Genomic DNA, 19,233 nt, shown 5'->3' on the forward strand with positions numbered 1-19,233 from the left:
AAATTCCCCGTGTCTGTGAATTTACCATAGTGAGTTTACAGTCTAGGGTTGGTGTCCTGTGTAGGTACAGAGTGTGCCCTGTCCAAATAGGTGGCTGGGAGAGGGAACCACAGAGGGGTGGAAGAGAGACTGGGATTAAAGTGGAGTCAGATCCTGGGTTAGTATTGGGGAGGCGTCCCTAAGCCTGCTGGGCTCAGGGTGCCTGTGAAGAGCTACCCGAGTTGTGGGAAGAGAAGATTTGCTAACATGTAGCCTAGGTGTCCGTCAAAAGTTTGAACTCCCTAGGGCCCGGCAGTTAGGGAAAGAGGACAGAGTGACTGCGTGCTTCAAGGAGGGCCTGGAAATCCAAGAGGGTGCACAGAAGGGAGTATTTGGAGAGGCCAGGAATGCTGGTGTTGACTAAGTATATCCAAGAAGTCAGAACGAAGTAAGGCACTAGAATGTGCTGAGTGGATTCCTGAAGCAGATTCACATGGTCAAGGTTTTAGGTAATGTGTAGTATTTTTTATAAGAAGGGCTTTGGTAGGCTTACCTTGGGGTGTCATCATTCACAACAATGAAAAATACTGGAGAGATGGATTGCAACTTTATTTTTATTGAGATATAATTCATGTACCATAAAATTCATCTTTTCATAGTAAACAGTTGAACAGTTTTTAGTATATTTACGAAGCTGTGCAACCATCACCACTAGTTCTAGAACATTTTCATCACGCCAGAAGGAAACCCCGTACCCAGGAGCCCCTCCCCATTCTTCTCTCTGCCCTGGCATCCACTAGTCTGTTTTCTGCGCCTATGGGTTTGTCTATTCTGGACCTTTCATATAAATAGGAATATACAGTATGTGGCTTTTGTGTCTGGCTTCTTTCACTTAGCATGTTTTTTTTTTTCAGAGATTCATCCATGTTAAAGCATTGTATCAGTGTTTAATCCCTTTTTATGGCTGAATAATATTCCATTTCATGTTTACACCACTTTTTGTTTACCTGTTCAACTGTTGATGGATATTTGGGTCACTTTCACTTTTTGGCTGCTATAAATAACACTGTTAGGAACATTTGTGTAGAAGTTTTTGATCCACTCTGACAATCTCTGTCTTCCTAGGCACATTTAGACCATTGATGTTCAAGATGATTATTGATATGGTTGGATAACTATCTACCATATTCATTATTGTTTTCTATTTGTTGCCATTGTATATTTGTTCCTATTTTTGTCTTCTACTTTTTTCTGCCTTTTGTGGTTTTGAGAATTTTATATGAACTCATTTTTTCTCTTAGTATATCAGTTACAGTTTTTTAAAAGACTTTTTTTAGGGGCACCTAGGTGGCTTAGTTGGTTAAGTGTCCAACTTCGGCTCAGGTTATGATCTCATGGTTTGCAAGTTCAAGCCCTGCATCAGGCTCTGTGCTGACAGCTTAGAGCCTGGAGCCTGCTTTGGATTCTGTGTCTCCTCTCCCTGCCCTTCCCTCACTCACACTCTATGTTTCTCTCTCTCAAAAATAAATAAGCATTAAAAATATAGAAAAAACCTCTGTTTAGTGATTGCCTTAGAGTTTACAGTATACATTTCAAATGAATCCAAATCCACTTTCACCTAACACTGTACTACTTCAGGGGGTATCTTATAATAACAAAATAATCCTGATAACTCTCTTCCACCCTCAAATCATCACTGTCTTTCATTTCACTTATAAATAAGCATATACTTATACACACAGACACAGACATACACACATATGTATACACATAAGCATAAATAAGTACATTGCTGTTATCTTGAACAAACTCTTATCTGTTAGATCAATTAAAAATAAGAAAAATAAAAGTTCTTATTTTACTTTCACTTTTTCCATCTTCAGTGCTCTTCCTTTATGTAAATACAGCTTTCTAATCGTGAAAAGGTATTAGGTTATTTACCATAAAAGGTAAAAGGTAGTATCATCTCAATAGACACACATGCTTTTTGTGTGTCTATTGAGATGATCGAGTAGTTTCTGTCCCTTCTTTTATTAATATGCTATAGTACATTGATTTTTTCTGTGTTGAACCAACCTTATATTTCTGGGTTAAATCCCACTTGGTCATAGTTTATAATCCTTTGTATATGTTGCCAGATTCAGTTTGGTAGTATTTTGTTGAGAATGTTTGCATCTATATCCATAAGAGATATTGCTCTGTAGTTTTCCTGTAATATCTTTGTCTGATTTAAAAAAAATAGTTTTTTCTATTCTCGATTTCATTTATTTCCACTCTAGTCTTTATTATTTTTCATTGGTTATTTAGGAGCATTTTCCCCCTTGTATTTGTGATTTTCCCAATCTTTTTATCTTGTTATTGATTTCTACTTTTCTTCTATTGTGGTTGGAGAAATACTTTGTATGATTTGAATCCTTTTAAATTTATTGAGGCTTGTTTTATCGTTTAATATATTGTCTGTCTTCGAGAATGGTCCATGTGCACTTGAGAAGAAATGCATTCTGCTGTTGTTGAGTGGATTATTCTGTAGTTGTCTCTTTGGTCTAGTTGCTTTACAGTGTTGTTCAAGTCTTCTGTTCCTTGCTGATTGTCTATATTGTTGTTCTATTATTGAAAGTAGAGTCTTGAAGTTACCACCTATTATTGAAGAATTGTCTATTTGTTGAATTATCTGTTTCTTCCTTCAATTATTTTGTATTTTATTTATATATTTTAGAGCTCTTTTGTCGTGTATATATGTTTATAATGATGCATCTTCTTGATAAATTGACCCTTTTATGACTAAAAAACATTTTTATTTGTCTTTATTTAAAATTTTTTTAAATGTGTATTTATTTTTGAGAAAGAGAGACACAGAGTGTGAGTGGGGAAGGAGCAGAGAGAGAAGGAGACACAGAATCTGAAGCAGGCTCCAGGCTCCGAGCTGTCAGCACAGAGCCTGATGTGGGGCTTGAACTCACAAACTGCGAGATCATGAGCCAAGCGAAAGTTGGATGCTTTACCAACTGTGCCACCTAGGCACCCCTATTTGTCTTTAGTAACAATTTTTTTCTTAAAATTTATTTTGTCTGATATTAATATAACCATTTCAGCTTTCTTTTGGTTGATGTTTGCATGGTGTATATTTTTTCATTCTTTTACTTTCAACCTCTTTGTGTCTTTGAATCTAAATTGTGTCTCTTGTAGACAGCACATAATTGGATTATGTATTTTAAATCCATTCTTCCAGTCTCTGTCTTTTAATTGGAGTCTTTAGTTCATTTAAGTTTAATGTAAATATTGATGAGACTGTATTTATTTTTGCCATTTTGCTGTTTTCTGTATGTCTTTGTCTTTTTTGTCCCTCTCTCTTCCATTACAGTCTTCTTTTGTGTTAGATATTTTTGTATGATAACTTTATAATTCCCCTGTTTTCTTAGAGGTTGCTCTTAAGTTTATGTCTTTTTTTAAGTTTATTTATTTATTTTGAGAGAGAGAGAGAGAGAGAGAGAGAGAGAGAGAGAGAAAGAGAGAGGAGAGAGGAGAGAGAATGAGTGGAAGAGGGGCAGAGAGAGAGAGGGACAGAGAGAATTCCAAGCAGGCTCCACACTGTCAGTCCAAAACAGGAGTCCAACACAGGTCTTGATCCCATGAACTGTGAGGTCATTAACTGAGCCAATGACAAGAGTTGGATGCTTAACCAACTGAGCCACCCAGGCTCAGCCCCTGAGCCCCAGCGCCTCTTTAGTATTCCTTATAGGGCAGATCTACTAGCAATAAGTGTTCTGGTTTTGTTTATCTAGGGATGTCTTAGGGTGTCTGATTTTTGAAGGAGATTTTTGCTGATGTAGAATTCTTGGTGGATGGTTTTTTTCTTTCAGCACTTTGAATATGTCATCCCACTGCTTTCTGGCCTCCATGGCTTCCGGTGAGCAATCGGCTGTTAATCTTCTTAAGGTCCCTGATATGTGAGGAGTCACTTTTCTCTTGCTGCTTTTAAGACTCTTTCTTCGTCTTTCATTTATAGTCAAACTGTTTATTACAAATTGCAAATCCACCGTCATCCTGCTCATGTTTCATCACTCTTATTTGGAAGGATTGCACAGAACACTTGTTAGTGCTTTAATTCAACACTTACAATATCTTGTAGCATTTCTCTGATCTATCAATTTGTGATTTAGTAATATGTGATTTTGTTTTTCATGATCATATATCATAGTTTTATGGAACTTTAGAATAATATTTGTGCGATCCATAGCCATAATTTATTCTCCTTATAGATTCATTGAGCACCTGCATAATATGGAAGCCTTATGCAAGACTTTCAGTTTTCTTAGATTAGTGACACAGCATGGCACAGCCTGAGAATGACACATCTGGTTGATAAAAGACATACTCAACTAAGTCCTGTGCAATTAGAATGAAGGTGTATTGGGTTTAGACAGAATATTTTGGGACCACAGAAGAGGAAGTTACTGATTTTTATATTTGCGAGATGAGCAAACTGAGGAATGTATAGATTAAGCAATTTGGGACCTTGAGGTTAAATACCTTAGAGCCAAAGACTAGAACTTGCTGTTCTGGGCTCTTTCTATGAAACCATGGGGATTCTAGAGTATAGCTACCCTGTACTTTCAAGCATCAAAGGTCACAATGATATCTTAAATGAAATAGCAGAAAATGGTTTATCAGAAGTCAATGCTGTTGGTGCGAGGACTTGGGTACCATACCGTGGCTTCTTGTTTTCGCATGTATTAACTGGGCTGCAGAGGATGAGGCTTTAAAAAATGTGCATACTATAAATAAAAATAAACAGTATTTGTTTATACTTATTAAATTGTAGTGGTATGAATTTAGTAAACAAGTGACTGTGTTGAAACTTGAGGTTCAAAATATGAAAATATACTTAATTTTACTAAATCCACCCCTGAGTTTGTTCTTTCCCTTTTAATTGATATTTATGTTTTGCAAAGAATTCTCTTCCCCCCTTCATATCCAGGAAAATTTTGCATGGGTACAGCTTACATTAGAATTTCCTTAATAATAGGATTCGCTGTTCAATCAGAACTATGTTCTTTTCCCATAGGGTAAAGCATGACTTATTTGGGCATACAGTTTTAATTTTAATCTGCATGCCTCCTTTTCTATCCTCCCATGATTCTTTGCAGCAGGGCAAGGAAAAGCAAGTCTTATAAAAAGAAATACAGTATGTGGTGCTTATTAAAGTTACATACATCTCTTCTCACAGGAGAATTTTGATTTACTGCAGGTTGTGCATATGTCGCATATGGACATTTCTAGGGAACAGATTCCTTATCGCTGAACAGTGAATGGCTTCTAGTACTCCATTATTGCTCCGGGAACATGTTAGTAATGATTATGAAAGGTAGGATACCATGAAATCTGTAAGGTGATTTGGCAGAAGTCGATGCTGTTGGTGCCAGGATTTGGGTACCGTACCACAGTTTCCTGTTTTCAAATGTATTAATTGATCCGCAAAGGACATCTTTTGGAGACAAGGATTCAGACAGACTGGCACAGGCTGGACCTCCGCCAAGACTGCTCGGAAGGTTGCCATACTGGGAGCAAAAGAGTGAGAGAGAAAGAGAGAGAGAGGGAGAGGGAGAGAGAGAGAGGCAGAGGGAGAGCTGAGGAAAGAAAAAAAGGCAAGACTTGGCACAGCTCAGTCAAATCAGCTTCTTTTGTCTGCTTTCTCGGCTTGAGCTTCAGGAAAGAAAACCGTCCTGGGGTACAGAAAAACTCAGAACTTTTTGGTTTTCAAACTTAGAAGGCTTTTTAAGTCTCTTGGGCTATTTGAAAGTGTTGGTACATAACAATGACGTTTAGTCACCAGTATTAAGGGAAATAAAAGCCTTTTTCAAAATGAAGCTTCCACAGTGTCCATGCATTTGGGAAATACTGTATTTGATTTTTTGCATGTATGATTATACCATGAGAGACAGGATTAATATAGAAGATGGCAAGGCAAATTTCTAATTAGAGAGAATATTAATTTTCTACAAAATAAAGTTTGTTCATCAGTACAAACCTGCTTTCAAATCAAATCAGACATCCTTCGGAATGTGTTCAGAACGTAAGTTTTTAGATTTTATTTTATTTTTTTTTTCCCATTTGTAGACATTCACGTTTCAAGGAGCCTTTCTAAGATTTTATGCAACCCAGCCAGGAAGTCAGAGTAAAAGTTGTTTTATCCATGTGTTTAAGAAAACGTTTTCTTAAAGCAACAGCTTTTATTTCTGCTGCTTCATGCTGTCCTAAACTACATCCCCCAGCAAATGAGTGACAACACTGAAGACCAGAAAGGCAAGCTGAAGACACCAGACTTCGTTTGAAGGGCAAACAAGAAATGTGAGCTTGGTCATTATTTTTGTGTGTCTTTGCTCTGAACCAGTTTTTGGAGGTGGGTGGGGAGGTGGGTGGGGAGGTGTCTATGTCTAAAAGATGTGTGCGATTAGGGAATTCTCATTGTGAGAAGAAAATGATAAAAGGTAATTTTTATGATGTTGGCAGAAATGGCTGGGAATGGTTGAGAATAGAAATTTAATCTTTTAGATAAGAAGTAGCAAGCTGTGTTTGCAATACTTGGAGAAAAATTCCATTATTTTTAGTTGATTAGATTGTATAATTAAACGATTACTGTAGCTTGGCTTTCTCAAAATGTTTTAAGTAGAAGGAAAATCTAGAAAGTTCATGGATTTGCTTTTCAGTACTACCCAGTATTTTACTTAGATGTACACTTTGTATCTAATTTCTTAATAATAAAGTTTCTATTAGGCCTGCTTATGGTTGGATTGTGATAGTTCTGCTCTTAAAAATCAGCATTATTGTAGGAGAGGGTAACTGTAAGGCACGTATTTTTGTGGACCACCCTCATTGTCAGTAAGTAATCTGTTTCTAAAGAAGAGAGTTTGAGTTATAGCATTAGGTTATAACTTACTGTGATAATATGTGTTCTTTTTATTTTATATACTAAAAGAATACAGGGAAATCGTATATTCACATAAGTACTAACCATTTTGGGTAATATAAAAGACTGCTCCATGATCTTTCCTTTTGTTTTGAGTATGTAATCATGGATTTCTTAATCCTTTCACAATTTTTTTTTTTTGTTTATAGCTTTATATTACCGCGCGCCTTAAATGATCAATTGTTTGAAGTGGTTTTTATGGTATTATAATGACACACATCAGCCATTCTGAGAATGGCATTTAATATACAAATACGAGTTAAAAATATGTGAAATCTAATACAGGTGTTTGCAGAGTTGAGCTTAAGTATTTTCTTCAACTTTTTTACTAATCAACATTTTGATCTCCAATAAAATGAAATCACTTAATGTTCACGTGGGTTGCCAAAGTGACAACCTTTGTTTTATAAGCTTCTTTATACACCACCTCGCTGATATTCCTAAAATGGACGCCAAGACATAAAAGACATGCTGATAGGCACTGGAAAGGAGATGCTTGCATGGCTACAGTCTTCTTGTTGAACTGCTCACGGGATCATTCACGCCTATGCTAGCAACCAACAATATATGACACAAAAAGAAAGTTCAGCAAATAAGTTTAAATTAGAGCTACGTTTTCATTCTGACCGTCTTATTACCGATTTATATTTACTTTCATTTACTTTTTAAATCTTTAACATAACCCCGTGTCATTTTTAGGTTGCCTAAATATGTGACTTCTTTAGTTTCTCTAAGACCATCTCCCTTAAAGTTAAAAGGATCATTTGCTAGCTTATTTCATAACTTCTTTGCAGCGAACTCAGTGAGAATAAACTGATCTTCAATCCAGACTATTTTATGTCCAATTTTTTCTGACAGGATAATAAAAAATAAGTGAATTAGAAAACAGAGATCTCAGAACATACCTTAAGAAATATTAAATTTTTTGATACTGCTAAAGCTCCATTTTATGGTGTTTAGTAGACTTAAGATTTGATAATAAATATTAGCTGTTACACCCAGTAAAAGTTTCTGACTAATATATTCTCTCCGGCCTACTTGTTACATATCTTAAAATGAAAAAAGTCCCTTATTAAAATGTCCCTTGTTGACTGAGTGTCACAGACACTCCTTTGTACAACCTTTTAAAAAGTTAGGTTTAAAATTATTGATTACATTTTCAAACACATACATTTAGACTTAACTTAGGCACTTTGCTTTGCTTCTAGACCTTTTATTTTACAAACACACTGACATTTAGGCTGTGAATTATTTCCATATCAGTATTAATATTTCAGATCTTATTTTAAAGTGTGTAAATACTAGTAGTACGATTGTAAACGAACTCTATCTCAGCGTATATCACCATGGTTTGAATTATATATTTTGAAGTAGAATTATTAAGATAGAAATGGATTAATATTTAACTGCTGCTTGATACCTATTATTTAGTCCCATTTAGGTATGTATACCTGAACATGCAAGCACATAATTCTGTAAACTAATGGAAACCTCTTAGGGGGCCTTCGTCCAGGGTTTTATAATTATTCAGTCATTTCTTCATTCATTGAACAAATGTTGATTGAGTACCCACTTAAGCATGCTAATATTTTATTGACGAAGTTACTTTGGGTGACAGGGAAGGATACCACATGCATAGATGGAAGAGAGAATAGATTTAAGATAGAAGTACAAAAGCTTAGAAAAGAGCAGCACTGTAATGAGATTTATTTCAGCAGATTAAAGTATGTTAACTTTTATTGCACAATGTACATATTCTAGAGTGTTGTTATGAAAACTCAGGAGATTAGTTGTAGTCCATACAGCTATAGGAACTTTGGTTTACCATTATTTAGGTTGCCGTATCTTATTGGCCAGAAAGCTTCAGTTGTTCAAGTCTTCTGATGGACGTGTACAAAAAGCAATTCAAATGTTGTGAGAAAGAAATTAAATAGGGAAGATTGAACCACTGCTCACGTGCTAGATTTTACAGGTATCAAAATAGATGTCATTGAACCTTTGAAGATATGGCTGCAACATGAAACAGTGGCCTGTTTATGAGGGATTTTTTTTCCTTTTTTTTTTCTGACAAAGAGAAGAGGAGGTCAACCTCACATCAGTAGCCCTTAGGAAGTAAGTTTGCTGAGGGGTGGTGTATTTTAAGTGCACCAATCAGCCCACTGTCCATGCTGTCTGGTGTTTTGTTTTGTTTCCTTAGTTTTGTTCACTAACATAAAGACTCATAGGCATAATACATCTCTTGACTCTAGACATTAGTGAGCATTTAACTTAGTGGGCTAACTTTATTCCATGTGGTTGTTCTGTCATCTGAAAAGAAGGTTCATATTCTTTTTCTTAAAAATTTTTAATGTTTATTTATTTTTGAGAGAGAGAGAGAGAGAAAATGCAAGTGGGGGAGGGGCAGAGAGAGAGGGAGAGACAGAATCTGAATCAGGCTCCAGGCTCTGAGCTGTCAGCACAGAGCCCGATGTGGGGCTCGAACTCACGAGCTGTGAGATCATGACCTGAGCCAAAGTCGGATGCTTAACTGAGCCACCCATGCGTCTGTAGAGGGTTCATATTCTTAAGAGGAAATAAAAGTCACATGAACCAGGGAGATGAGCTTGGAGGTTTCTCTGGTGGCCAAGACCTGTGTCAGGGCTGGTGGCAGATAGAATGAGACGAGAAATGTTTCAGCTGCAGGTATGCGCTGCTGCTGAGATACTCAACAAATATTCCCAGAGGGCCTGCTGTGTGCCAGGCCCCATGCTGGATGTAGGGGAGACAGAGTTATAATTTCTGCCCATTAGGAATTCAGAGTTGCAGGGAGAGGAAGGATAAGAATAACCAATGTGTATCTCTCTACAGTTTGCCAGTGTTTTCACCTGCATTTCATTAATTCCAGCAACAGTGCCTCGCACTGGTACATTCACATTGGGTGAATCCACCCAATAAGGATTCATTGAAGGAATAAACCAAGTTGTGAGGCAGATTATTATCTTCTTGAGTCTTATTTGATTAAGAAAACTTTTCCCCTAATGGTTGAGGAACAGAAAGTACTATGTTTACTTTTAATCTGAGTCTGTGTTGCTGGTTATGAGTCTAGAGGGAGTAGTATGTAGGGCCACATTCTTTGTCACCAAGTTAGAATCCCCTGAGGTAACCATTGGAGACAATATAAAATAAGGACTTGACTGGTATACAATGGCGCCAACTGCTCATTCCTCCCATGCCAGCCCTTTATTGTCTTACATTCTCCCTCTCCTCATTTCCCCAAAGGATCCCAGAGCTGTTGGCATTGGTGGTGTGGCCTAGGCCAACTGATTGTCTAACAAGTTGAAAGTCTTCCTTATGTGCTCCTGTGGGAAGAAGGCTGAGGGGATTGTGGTGAGAGAAAATTGTGGAGAGCTGAGGGTGCTGCTCAATAGCTGGTTTAGTCCTGCTAATAACTTCTCTGAGAGTGTGAGAGTTGATGTGGGATCTTGAGGCTAGACTGGACTATCCAAAACAGTCAACATTGAGAGTGTGATAAGACGTTATGAAGGTTTGCTCTGGCCAGTTCAAAGGTCTTTCTGTAGAGGTGTTTTGAGGCCCAGGAGAGGGCAGGGCAGAGTCAGGACTGTTGTGTACAGTTATGAGGGGGTTGACATTCAGGCCCAACTTTCCTGCTTTAGGAAGGTACAAAGTCACCCCAGATGAAGTGGTGGCACTGAAGAGAGAGAGAGCATGGGGAGTGAATCCAGGCTTGGAATCAGGACAGCAAGAACCAAAGAAAGTCTGAGGGTCTGGGGCAAAGGAGGGCAGCATTCCAGTGTTTGCCTGTTGGATCAGGTCAGATAGGAGATGTGATCAGCAGGGTTCCAGAGAACATAGTGAAATGGGGTGAGATGGATATGTAGAAATTCTGGTAAGGTGAAAAAAAGGTTCAGAACATACTGAAGTTAGGAATTTATTCTGAGACCAAGCAGGTCATGAGTAATAGCACAAACTACAAGGCTTGACTTAATTTGGTCATTGGTTGTGCCAAGGTTATTTTATTTCCCTAAAAGCAATTGTAGAAAAGGAAAGAAGTTACCTGTTTGTGTTCTGTATTTCACAATGTTCTAAGAATTAAACTTTTCTTTTCTGTTTTATAGTTAAGAATCTCTTGCTTCAGTATAATTATAATGCCTCTAATGTATGGATCTTGAGGTTTTGTGGAAAATATGGTATTAAAGTCTGGGGTTTTGTTTTTTGTTTTTTTGTTTTTTTGAGAGAGCGAGCAAGCGAGCAGGAGAGGGGCAAAGGAAGAGGGAGAGAGAATCTTTTTTTTTTTTTTAATTTTTTTTTAACGTTTATTTATTTTGAAGGAGAGAGAGACAGAATGTGAGCAGGAGACAGAGAAGGGCAGAGAGGGAGACACAGAATCCAAAGCAGGCTCCAGGCTCTGAGCTGTCAGCACAGAGCCTGACGTGGGACTTGAATTCACAAACTGTGAGATCATGACTTGAGCTGAAGTCAGACACTTAACTGATTGAGCCACCCAGATGCCCCGAGGGAGAGAAAATCTTAAGCAGGCTCCACACCCTGCACAGAGCCCAATGTGGGCTCAATCTCCTGACCTGGAGATGGTGACCTGAGCCGAAATCAAGAGTTGGCTTCCTAACCAACTAAGCCATCCAGGTGCCTGTAAAGTTTGGGTTTTGAAGAATTAGCCCCTCTGTAGTGATGCCATCCTTTTCATTTCAGATGCCTAGTGACATTCATATCTCCTTTTTTGCTAGGCACTGTAAGTTACTTTCCCTTACTTAGAAAGGTTGAATTGTTCCCCGGGACTCAGGAATGCTTTATTCTGGTCCTTTGAAACAAATAGTCCTCCATCATGATGGGTTAGAGAAAATGGGTTTCAGAGTCTCACCAACCCCAGTTTGAATTTTGACTCCATTTTTTACTTGTTGAACTTTTGTCAAGTTATGTAAACCCAGTTTCTTCATGTGGAAAACAGAGATTATGCTATCTTCCTCCAAGTTTGTTGGGAAGAGACATAAGGAAATATATGCAAAGCTCTTAGTGTACTCCATGATCCAAAGTAAGTGCTCAATAAATGATAGATACTGTTCTTTTTTTAGTTAAAATTTAACAAAAACTGTAGTAAAAATACATAACATAAACTTTACCATCTTAATCATTTTTCAGTGCACAGTTCGGTGGCATTGAGCATATTCACACTGTTGTGCAGTCATCACCACCATCCATCCATAGAACTCTTTTCATCTTGTGAAACTGAAACTCTGTACCCATTAAACAGCAGCTTCTATTCCCCCTCCGCCTAGTCCCTGTCAGCCACCATCCTACTTTCTGTCTCTATGAATTTGACTGCTCTGGGTACTTGATGTAAGTGGAACCATATAGTATTTGTCCTTTTGTGATTGGGTGTTTTACTCAGCCATGATATAGTCTGTGTCAACATTTCCTCACTTTTTAAGGCTGAATGATACTCTGTTATATATATATGTAAAATCATGTTTTATTTACCTGTTATTCTGTCCATGGACACTTGGGTTGTTTCTACCTTTGGCTGTTGTGAATGATGCTGCTTTGAGCATGGGTGTGCAAATAATCTGTATGAGTCTTTGCTTTCAGTTCTTTTGGGTCTGTACCCCAGAGTGGGATTGCTGGATCAATAGGCAGTATTAGCACTCATCATAGGATACATTTTTGAAAAAGTTGTAAACTACAATGATATGAGTTGAATTTGACTTTTCAGTATAGATAATGATAGAAGGTTATAGACTTGACTATGAGGTCATAATGTCTACCTTTTTTTTTTGTAGAAATAACCCAAATATTACATTCATCATCTTTAAATTATTTTACAGTATAGAATTTTTCATGGTATGTTAATCAGGGCAATATTCTAATTACTCACATAAAATAGTATTTATACAATGTCATGGGATGTAATAGTCATATTTCATTTTTAATACAAAATTGTTTCTTAGCCTTCTTACCATTTCTGTTTAGAAAACTTCCTTTTGCCATTCTAATAGGGTCAGTCTGCTAGTAACAAGTCTTTTAGTTTTCCTTCAGCTGAGAATGTCTTGATTTCCCTTTTTCCTGGAGGATATTTTTGTTGGATATAGAATTCCAGGCTGATAGTTCCTTTTTTTTTTTTTTTTTTTTTTAAGCACTTGAAAAATGTGCCATTTCCTTCTACCTCTGTGGTTTCTGGTGAGAAATCTGCAGTTATTCAAATTGTTTTTCCCTTCTAGGTAAGATTATGTCTCTCCCCCACTACTTTATTTTTTATTATTTAAATTTATTTATTTAAATTCAAGTTAGCATACAGTGTAGTATTGGTTTCAGGAGTAAAACCCAGTTATTCATCACTTACATATAACACCCAGTGCTCATCCCAACAAGTGCCCTCCTTAACACGCATCACCCATTTAGCCCTTCCCCACAACCACCTCCCCTCCAGCAACTCTCAGTTTGTTCTCTGTATTTAAGGGTCTCTTATGGTTTGTTTCCCTCTCTGTTTCTATATTATTTTTCCTTTCCTTCTACATATGAGTGAAATCATATAATTTGTTTTTCTTTGACTGACTTATTTCACTTAGCATAATACTACACTCTAGTTCCATCCATGTTGTTGCAAAATGGCAAGATTTCATTCTTTTTGATGGCTGAGTAGTATTCCATTGTATATATAAATACACCATATCTTTTTTATCCATTTGTCAGTTGATGGACATTTGGGCTTTAACCACACTTTGGTTATTGTCAGTAGTGCTGCTACAAACATTGGGGTGCATGTGCCCCTTTGAATCAGCACTCCTGTATCCTTTGGATAAATACCTAGTAGTGCAATTGCTGGGTTGTAGTGTAGTTCTATTTTTAATTCTTATGAGGAACCTCCATACTGTTTTCCATAGTGGTTGCACCAGTTTGCATTCCCACCAACAATTCAAAAGGATTCCCTTTTCTCTGCATCCTTGCCAACATCTCTTGTTTCCTGAGTTATTAATTTTAGCCATTCTGACAGGTGTGATGTGATATCTCATTGTGGTTTTGATTTACCTTTCCCTCATGATAAGCGATATTGAGCATCTTTTCATGTGTCTTTTAGCCATCTGGATGTCTTCTTTGGAAAAGTATCTATTCATGTCTTTTGCCCATTTCTTCACTGTATTATTTGTTTTTTGGGTGTTGAGTTTGATAAGTTCTTTATAGATTTTGGATACTAACCCTTTATCTGATATATCATTTGTAAATATCTTCTCCCATTCCATTGGTTGCCTTTTAATTTTGCTGATTGTTCCCTTTGCTATGCAAAAACTTTTTATCTTGAGGTGCCTGGGTGGCTCAGGTGATTAAGTGTCTCACTCTTGGCTTTTGGCTCAGGTCACAATCTCATGGTTCGGGAGTTCAAGCCCCATGTCGGGCTCTGTACTGATAGCACGGAGTCTGCTTGGGATTCTCTCTGTCCCTCTCTCTCCGCCATTCCACTCCCTCATAAATGTAAATAAATAAATATTTTAAAAAAGAAACTTTTTATCTTGACAAGGTCCCAATAGTTATTTTTTCCTTTATTTCCCTTGCCTTCAGAAACAAGTCTAGTAAGAAGTTACTGTGGCCAAGGTGAAAGAGGATGCTGCCTGTTTTCTTCTTTAGGATTTTGATGGTTTCCTGTCTCACACTTAGATCTTTCATCCATTTTGAATTTATTTTTGTGTATGGTGTAAGGAAGTGGTCCAGTTTCATTCTTCTGCATGTCACTGTCCAGTTTTCCCAGCACCATTTGCTGAAGAGATGGCCTTTTTCCATCGAATACTCTGTCAGGGGTTCTTTATTCTGTTCCATTGATCTATGTGTCTGTTTTTGTGCCAGTATCATACTGTCTTGATGATTACAGCTTTGTAATACAGCTTGAAGTATGGAATTGTGATCCCTTCAGCTTTGGTTTTCCTTTCAACTTTGCTTTGGCTAATTGGGGTCTTTTCTGGTTCCATACATATTTTAGGATTATTTGTTCTAGCTCTGTGAATAATGCTGGTGTTATTTTGATAGGGATTGCATTGAATGTGTAGATTGCTTTGGGTACCATAGACATTTTAACTATATTTGGTCTTCCAACCCATGAGCATGGAATGTTTCTCCATTTCTTTTTGTCTTCGATTTCTATAGTTTTCAGCATACAGATCTGTTATCTCTTTAGGTTTATTCCTAGGTATCTTACGGTTTTTGGTGCAATTGTAAATGGGATCAATTCCTTGATTTCTTTTTCTACTGCTGCATTATTAGCATATAGAAATGCAACTGATTTCTGTACATTGGTTTTGTATCTTGTGACTTTGCTGAATTCATGTATCAGTTACAGCAGTGTTTTTGGTGGAGTCTCTTGGGTTTCCTATGTAATGTATCATGTCATCTGCAAAGAGTGAAAGTTTGACTTCTTTGACAATTTGTATGCCTTTTGTTTCTTTTTGCTGTCTGAATCCTGAGGCTGCAACTTCCAGTACTATGTTGAGCAACAGTGGTGGGTCTCTCTCACTACTTTCAAAATTTTTTCTTTCTTTAGTTTTTTAAGAGTTTGATTATGATGTGGCCTTGGCATGGATTTCTTTGGATTTATCCTGGGTTCACTCAGCTTCTTGAATATGTAGGTATATGTCTTTTGCCAGATTTTTAAAAAAAGTTTGTTGGTGTGTTTATATATTTATTTATTTTAAAGTTTATTTATTTATCTTGAGAGAGAGAAAGTGAGAGAGAGCACGAGCAGGGGAGGGGTAGAGAGAGAGAGAGAATCCTAAGCAGAATCTGCACTGTCAATGCAGAGTCTGATGTGGGGCTCGAACCCACAAACCCATGATATCATGACCTGGGCTGAAATCAAGAGTCACCTAACCAACTGAGCCACCCAGGCACCCCAAAAGTTTATTTATTTTTTCAGTAATCTCCACACCCAGCATAGGGCACATGTGACTCACGACTACGAGATCAAGAGTCGCATGCTGTACTGACTGAACCAGACAGGTACCCCTGTCTTTTGCCAGATTTGCAAATTTTTCAGCCATAATTTCTTTAAGTAATTTTTTTAGGTTTTCACTCTATTTTCTTTTCTTCCAGGACTTGGGATGACATAAATGATACATCTTTTGTTATAGTCCTATGGGCGCTTGACACTGATGCCTTTTATTTTTTTATTTTTTTATTTTTGTTGTGTTTCTTTCTTTGTTGTTCAGACTGGGTAATTCCTGTAGTTTCTATCTTCAGGGAGACTGATTCTTTCCTCTGTCATCTTCATTTTGCTATTAAGCCCACCTAGTGAGTTTTAATTTCAGTTAATGTATTTTATCTGTTGTTTCTTTGCTGAGACTTTCTAATTTTTCATTTATTTCATGTCTGTTCATAACTGTGGAAACATTTTTATGATGGCTGCTTTAAAAATTGTTCTCAGGTGATTCCAACATCTTGGTGTGGGCATCAGTTGATTGTCGTTTCTCTTTCAAGTTGAGATTTTCCTTGTTCTTGGTATGATAAGTAATTGTGATTATATCCTGGACATTTTGCTATTACGTTATGAAACTCTGGATCTTATTTAAATCTTCTTTTTTAATAGACCTCTCTCTCTGACACCATGCCTGTAGGGGAAAGGGGGCACTTCGTCATTACTGCAAGGTGGGATTGGAAGTCTAGGTTCCTTATTGGCTTTTATTTGCAGCCTGGAGTGAGAGGAGTGCCTGGTTACTGCCTTGTGAGATTCAGGTTCCCTATAGGTGATACTGTTATTTAGATTGTTAGTTTTGTACTTGGTGAAATAACCTGAACAGTCCCTGGAATGTGTATTCCTTATAGTTAGCTTCTATTGTTTGTGCTCTTTGTGTTTGATAACTTATTTCATGATGTGTATGTTCTCACTAGCCCTCTCTAATCACCAACTTCTATATGATTAGTGTTTACCCTTAGCACAGTGAATAAAAGATTGGAAGCGAAGAAACAAGATTATAGTTTCTACTTTATTAACTTCGAAAATTTATTTTTTAAAGGAGGGAAAAGCCTGTCTGTGCAAGGTTTCCATTTTTCCCACTAATAATATGTAACATATTGTAACTTATTTTTAGAAGAGGTCGGTGTATTAGAAATAGAAGAAATGGATTTGATGGGGGACTTGAAACATTTCAGTGATAAAATATTTCATTTGCTAACTCACACCTATGGTTTCAAGTTTATAACACTGATCTTAAAGATGATGCATATGACTTTAAAATAATAGATTTTTGGGATTCTTAATGGTCATCTGTGCAATAGTAATGACAGTACCAGATCCCAGGACTGAATCACTTACTAACTGGTTGATCTTAGGGAAAAACTCCACAACTCTAAACATTGACTTTTCCTCTCAGAAGAATGGGTGTCATAATACCTAAATCGGAGGTTGTTAGGAATATTAAATGAGGTAGTACACCTGAAGCCATTTAACTGAGAGCTATTACACAAATATGAGAGATAATTATCTAGTCTAGCTACTTCAAGCATATGACTGTGATGGGTAAAGATAATGCACCTGATTCTGTATGATTTGCAGGGCTGTGTACCCATAGACTAGGGGTTATATACATATACCTTTAAAATGCTTTAAAAGGTCTTAATTATGAAAACTTTCAAACATATCATGAGGTACTGAATAAAACAGAGTAAATACTCAGGTACTCATTATCCCAAATTAACAAATGCCATATTTATTTGCTCCAGATCTTTTTTTTTTAAGAAAATGAAACATTAGGAATATAAATAAAGCCCCATTCTTTCAACCCTGAATTGGTGTAGAACATTTCTATGCACATTTTTGTAGTATTACTATGTATATATGTAACTATGTTTTGCATAATTTAAAATGCATGTAAAATGATCTTCTACTGCAGCTGTCTTTTTCCTGGATAGAATTAGATATTTCTGAGATTGATCCATGTTGTTACTACAGGTCTGATGCTGCAGAGCATTTCATTTTAGTTTATCCATTCTTCTGTTGTGGCCATTTCACATTTGTCTTGTGCTAACCATGCGATGATGGACACCCTGCACATGTCTTCTGTACATATTTGTGGTCTCAAGGGGAATTACCTAGAAATGGAGCTCAGTTGCCAAATATGTCAACTTTACTCAATAATACCAAATTATTCTCCAAAGCATTTGTACCAGTTCACATTCCTGCACTATTGTATCTCTGTATCTCCTATGCCTTTGCCAGTACTGGTGGTATCAGACTTAGATATTTTGGCAATCTGATGTGCAAGAAATATTTTGCTGTTATTTTTGTTCATTGATTACTTAGTGAGTTTACCCATCCTTTTTTTTTTAATTTAATGTTTATTTATTTTTGAGAGAGAGACAGAGTTTGAGTGGGGTAGGTGCAGAGAGAGAGGGAGACACAGAATCTGAAGCAGGCTCCAGGCTCTGAGCTGTCAGCAGAGAGCCTGACGTGGGACTCCAACTCACGGACCGTGAGATCATGACTTGGGCCAAAGTTGGATGGTTAACTGACTGAGCCACCCAAGTGCCCTTTACCCATCCTTTTTTAAAAAATGTTTATTTATTTTGAGAAAGAGAGAGTTTGTGCGCCCACATGAGTTGGGGAGGGGCAGAGAGAGAGAGAGAGAGAGAGAGAGAGAGAGAGCATCCCAAGCATTCTCCGTGCTGTCAGAGCAGAGCCTGACACAGGTTTCATTCCACAAACCATTTTGCTCATAACCTGAGCCAAAATCAAGAGTTGGACGCTGGATGCTTAACCAACTGAGCCACCCAAGTCCCTGCACATCCTTTTATATCCATAATTTAGGTTTCCTTTTCTTTATATTCTCTAATCATACTCTTGGCACGTTTTTCTTTTAGTTTCATTCTTACTAATTTGTAATTATTACAAATATATTACAGTTCTTTATTACACGGGTTAAAATACCTTCTTCAATCTTTGACTTGTTAATTTTCCTTATGGCAGCTTTTGAAATCAGCCATGGTATATGTTTGACAAATTAGAATAGTTCCATTTTTTATTTTCAGAGATGATTTTAGTGGTACTACTTACAATCCAAGCTTTTGGGTGTGGTAGGGAGGGCTAATGAGACTAACATTTCTTTTAATGTACCAGAATTGTATCTCCTTAATTAACACCTGGAGGATAAAATTTCTTAATTTCCACATAGACTGTTGGTCAGGTGAAGTCATGGGGCAGTTTCGGAGCTTCTGAGCACCAATCATTGAATTAATGACTATTGTGAAGTTTTATTTTGTTATTTGCATAGCCTCTTATAGCACACCGATAACATGGG

At 37.1% G+C, this 19,233-nt stretch overlaps 1 protein-coding gene across 3 annotated transcripts in view; it reads left to right on the top strand.

The window, feature by feature from the left end:
* Positions 1-19,233, top strand: part of MSRA (methionine sulfoxide reductase A) — a 450,794-nt gene that overhangs the window by 40,259 nt on the left and 391,302 nt on the right. The window contains exon 1 of one of the 3 annotated variants that reach the window (XM_043565069.1): positions 5,735-6,052. The exons of the other annotated variants lie outside the window; for them this stretch is intronic. Coding sequence (XP_043421004.1) covers positions 6,040-6,052 — 13 coding nt within the window. The 5' untranslated portion in view covers positions 5,735-6,039. Of the gene's footprint in view, positions 1-5,734; positions 6,053-19,233 lie in introns of those variants that run through there. 3 annotated transcript variants of the gene reach the window in all.

This window comes from Prionailurus bengalensis, chromosome B1 (genome assembly GCF_016509475.1).
Source record: "Prionailurus bengalensis isolate Pbe53 chromosome B1, Fcat_Pben_1.1_paternal_pri, whole genome shotgun sequence".
Lineage (NCBI taxonomy): Eukaryota > Metazoa > Chordata > Mammalia > Carnivora > Felidae > Prionailurus > Prionailurus bengalensis.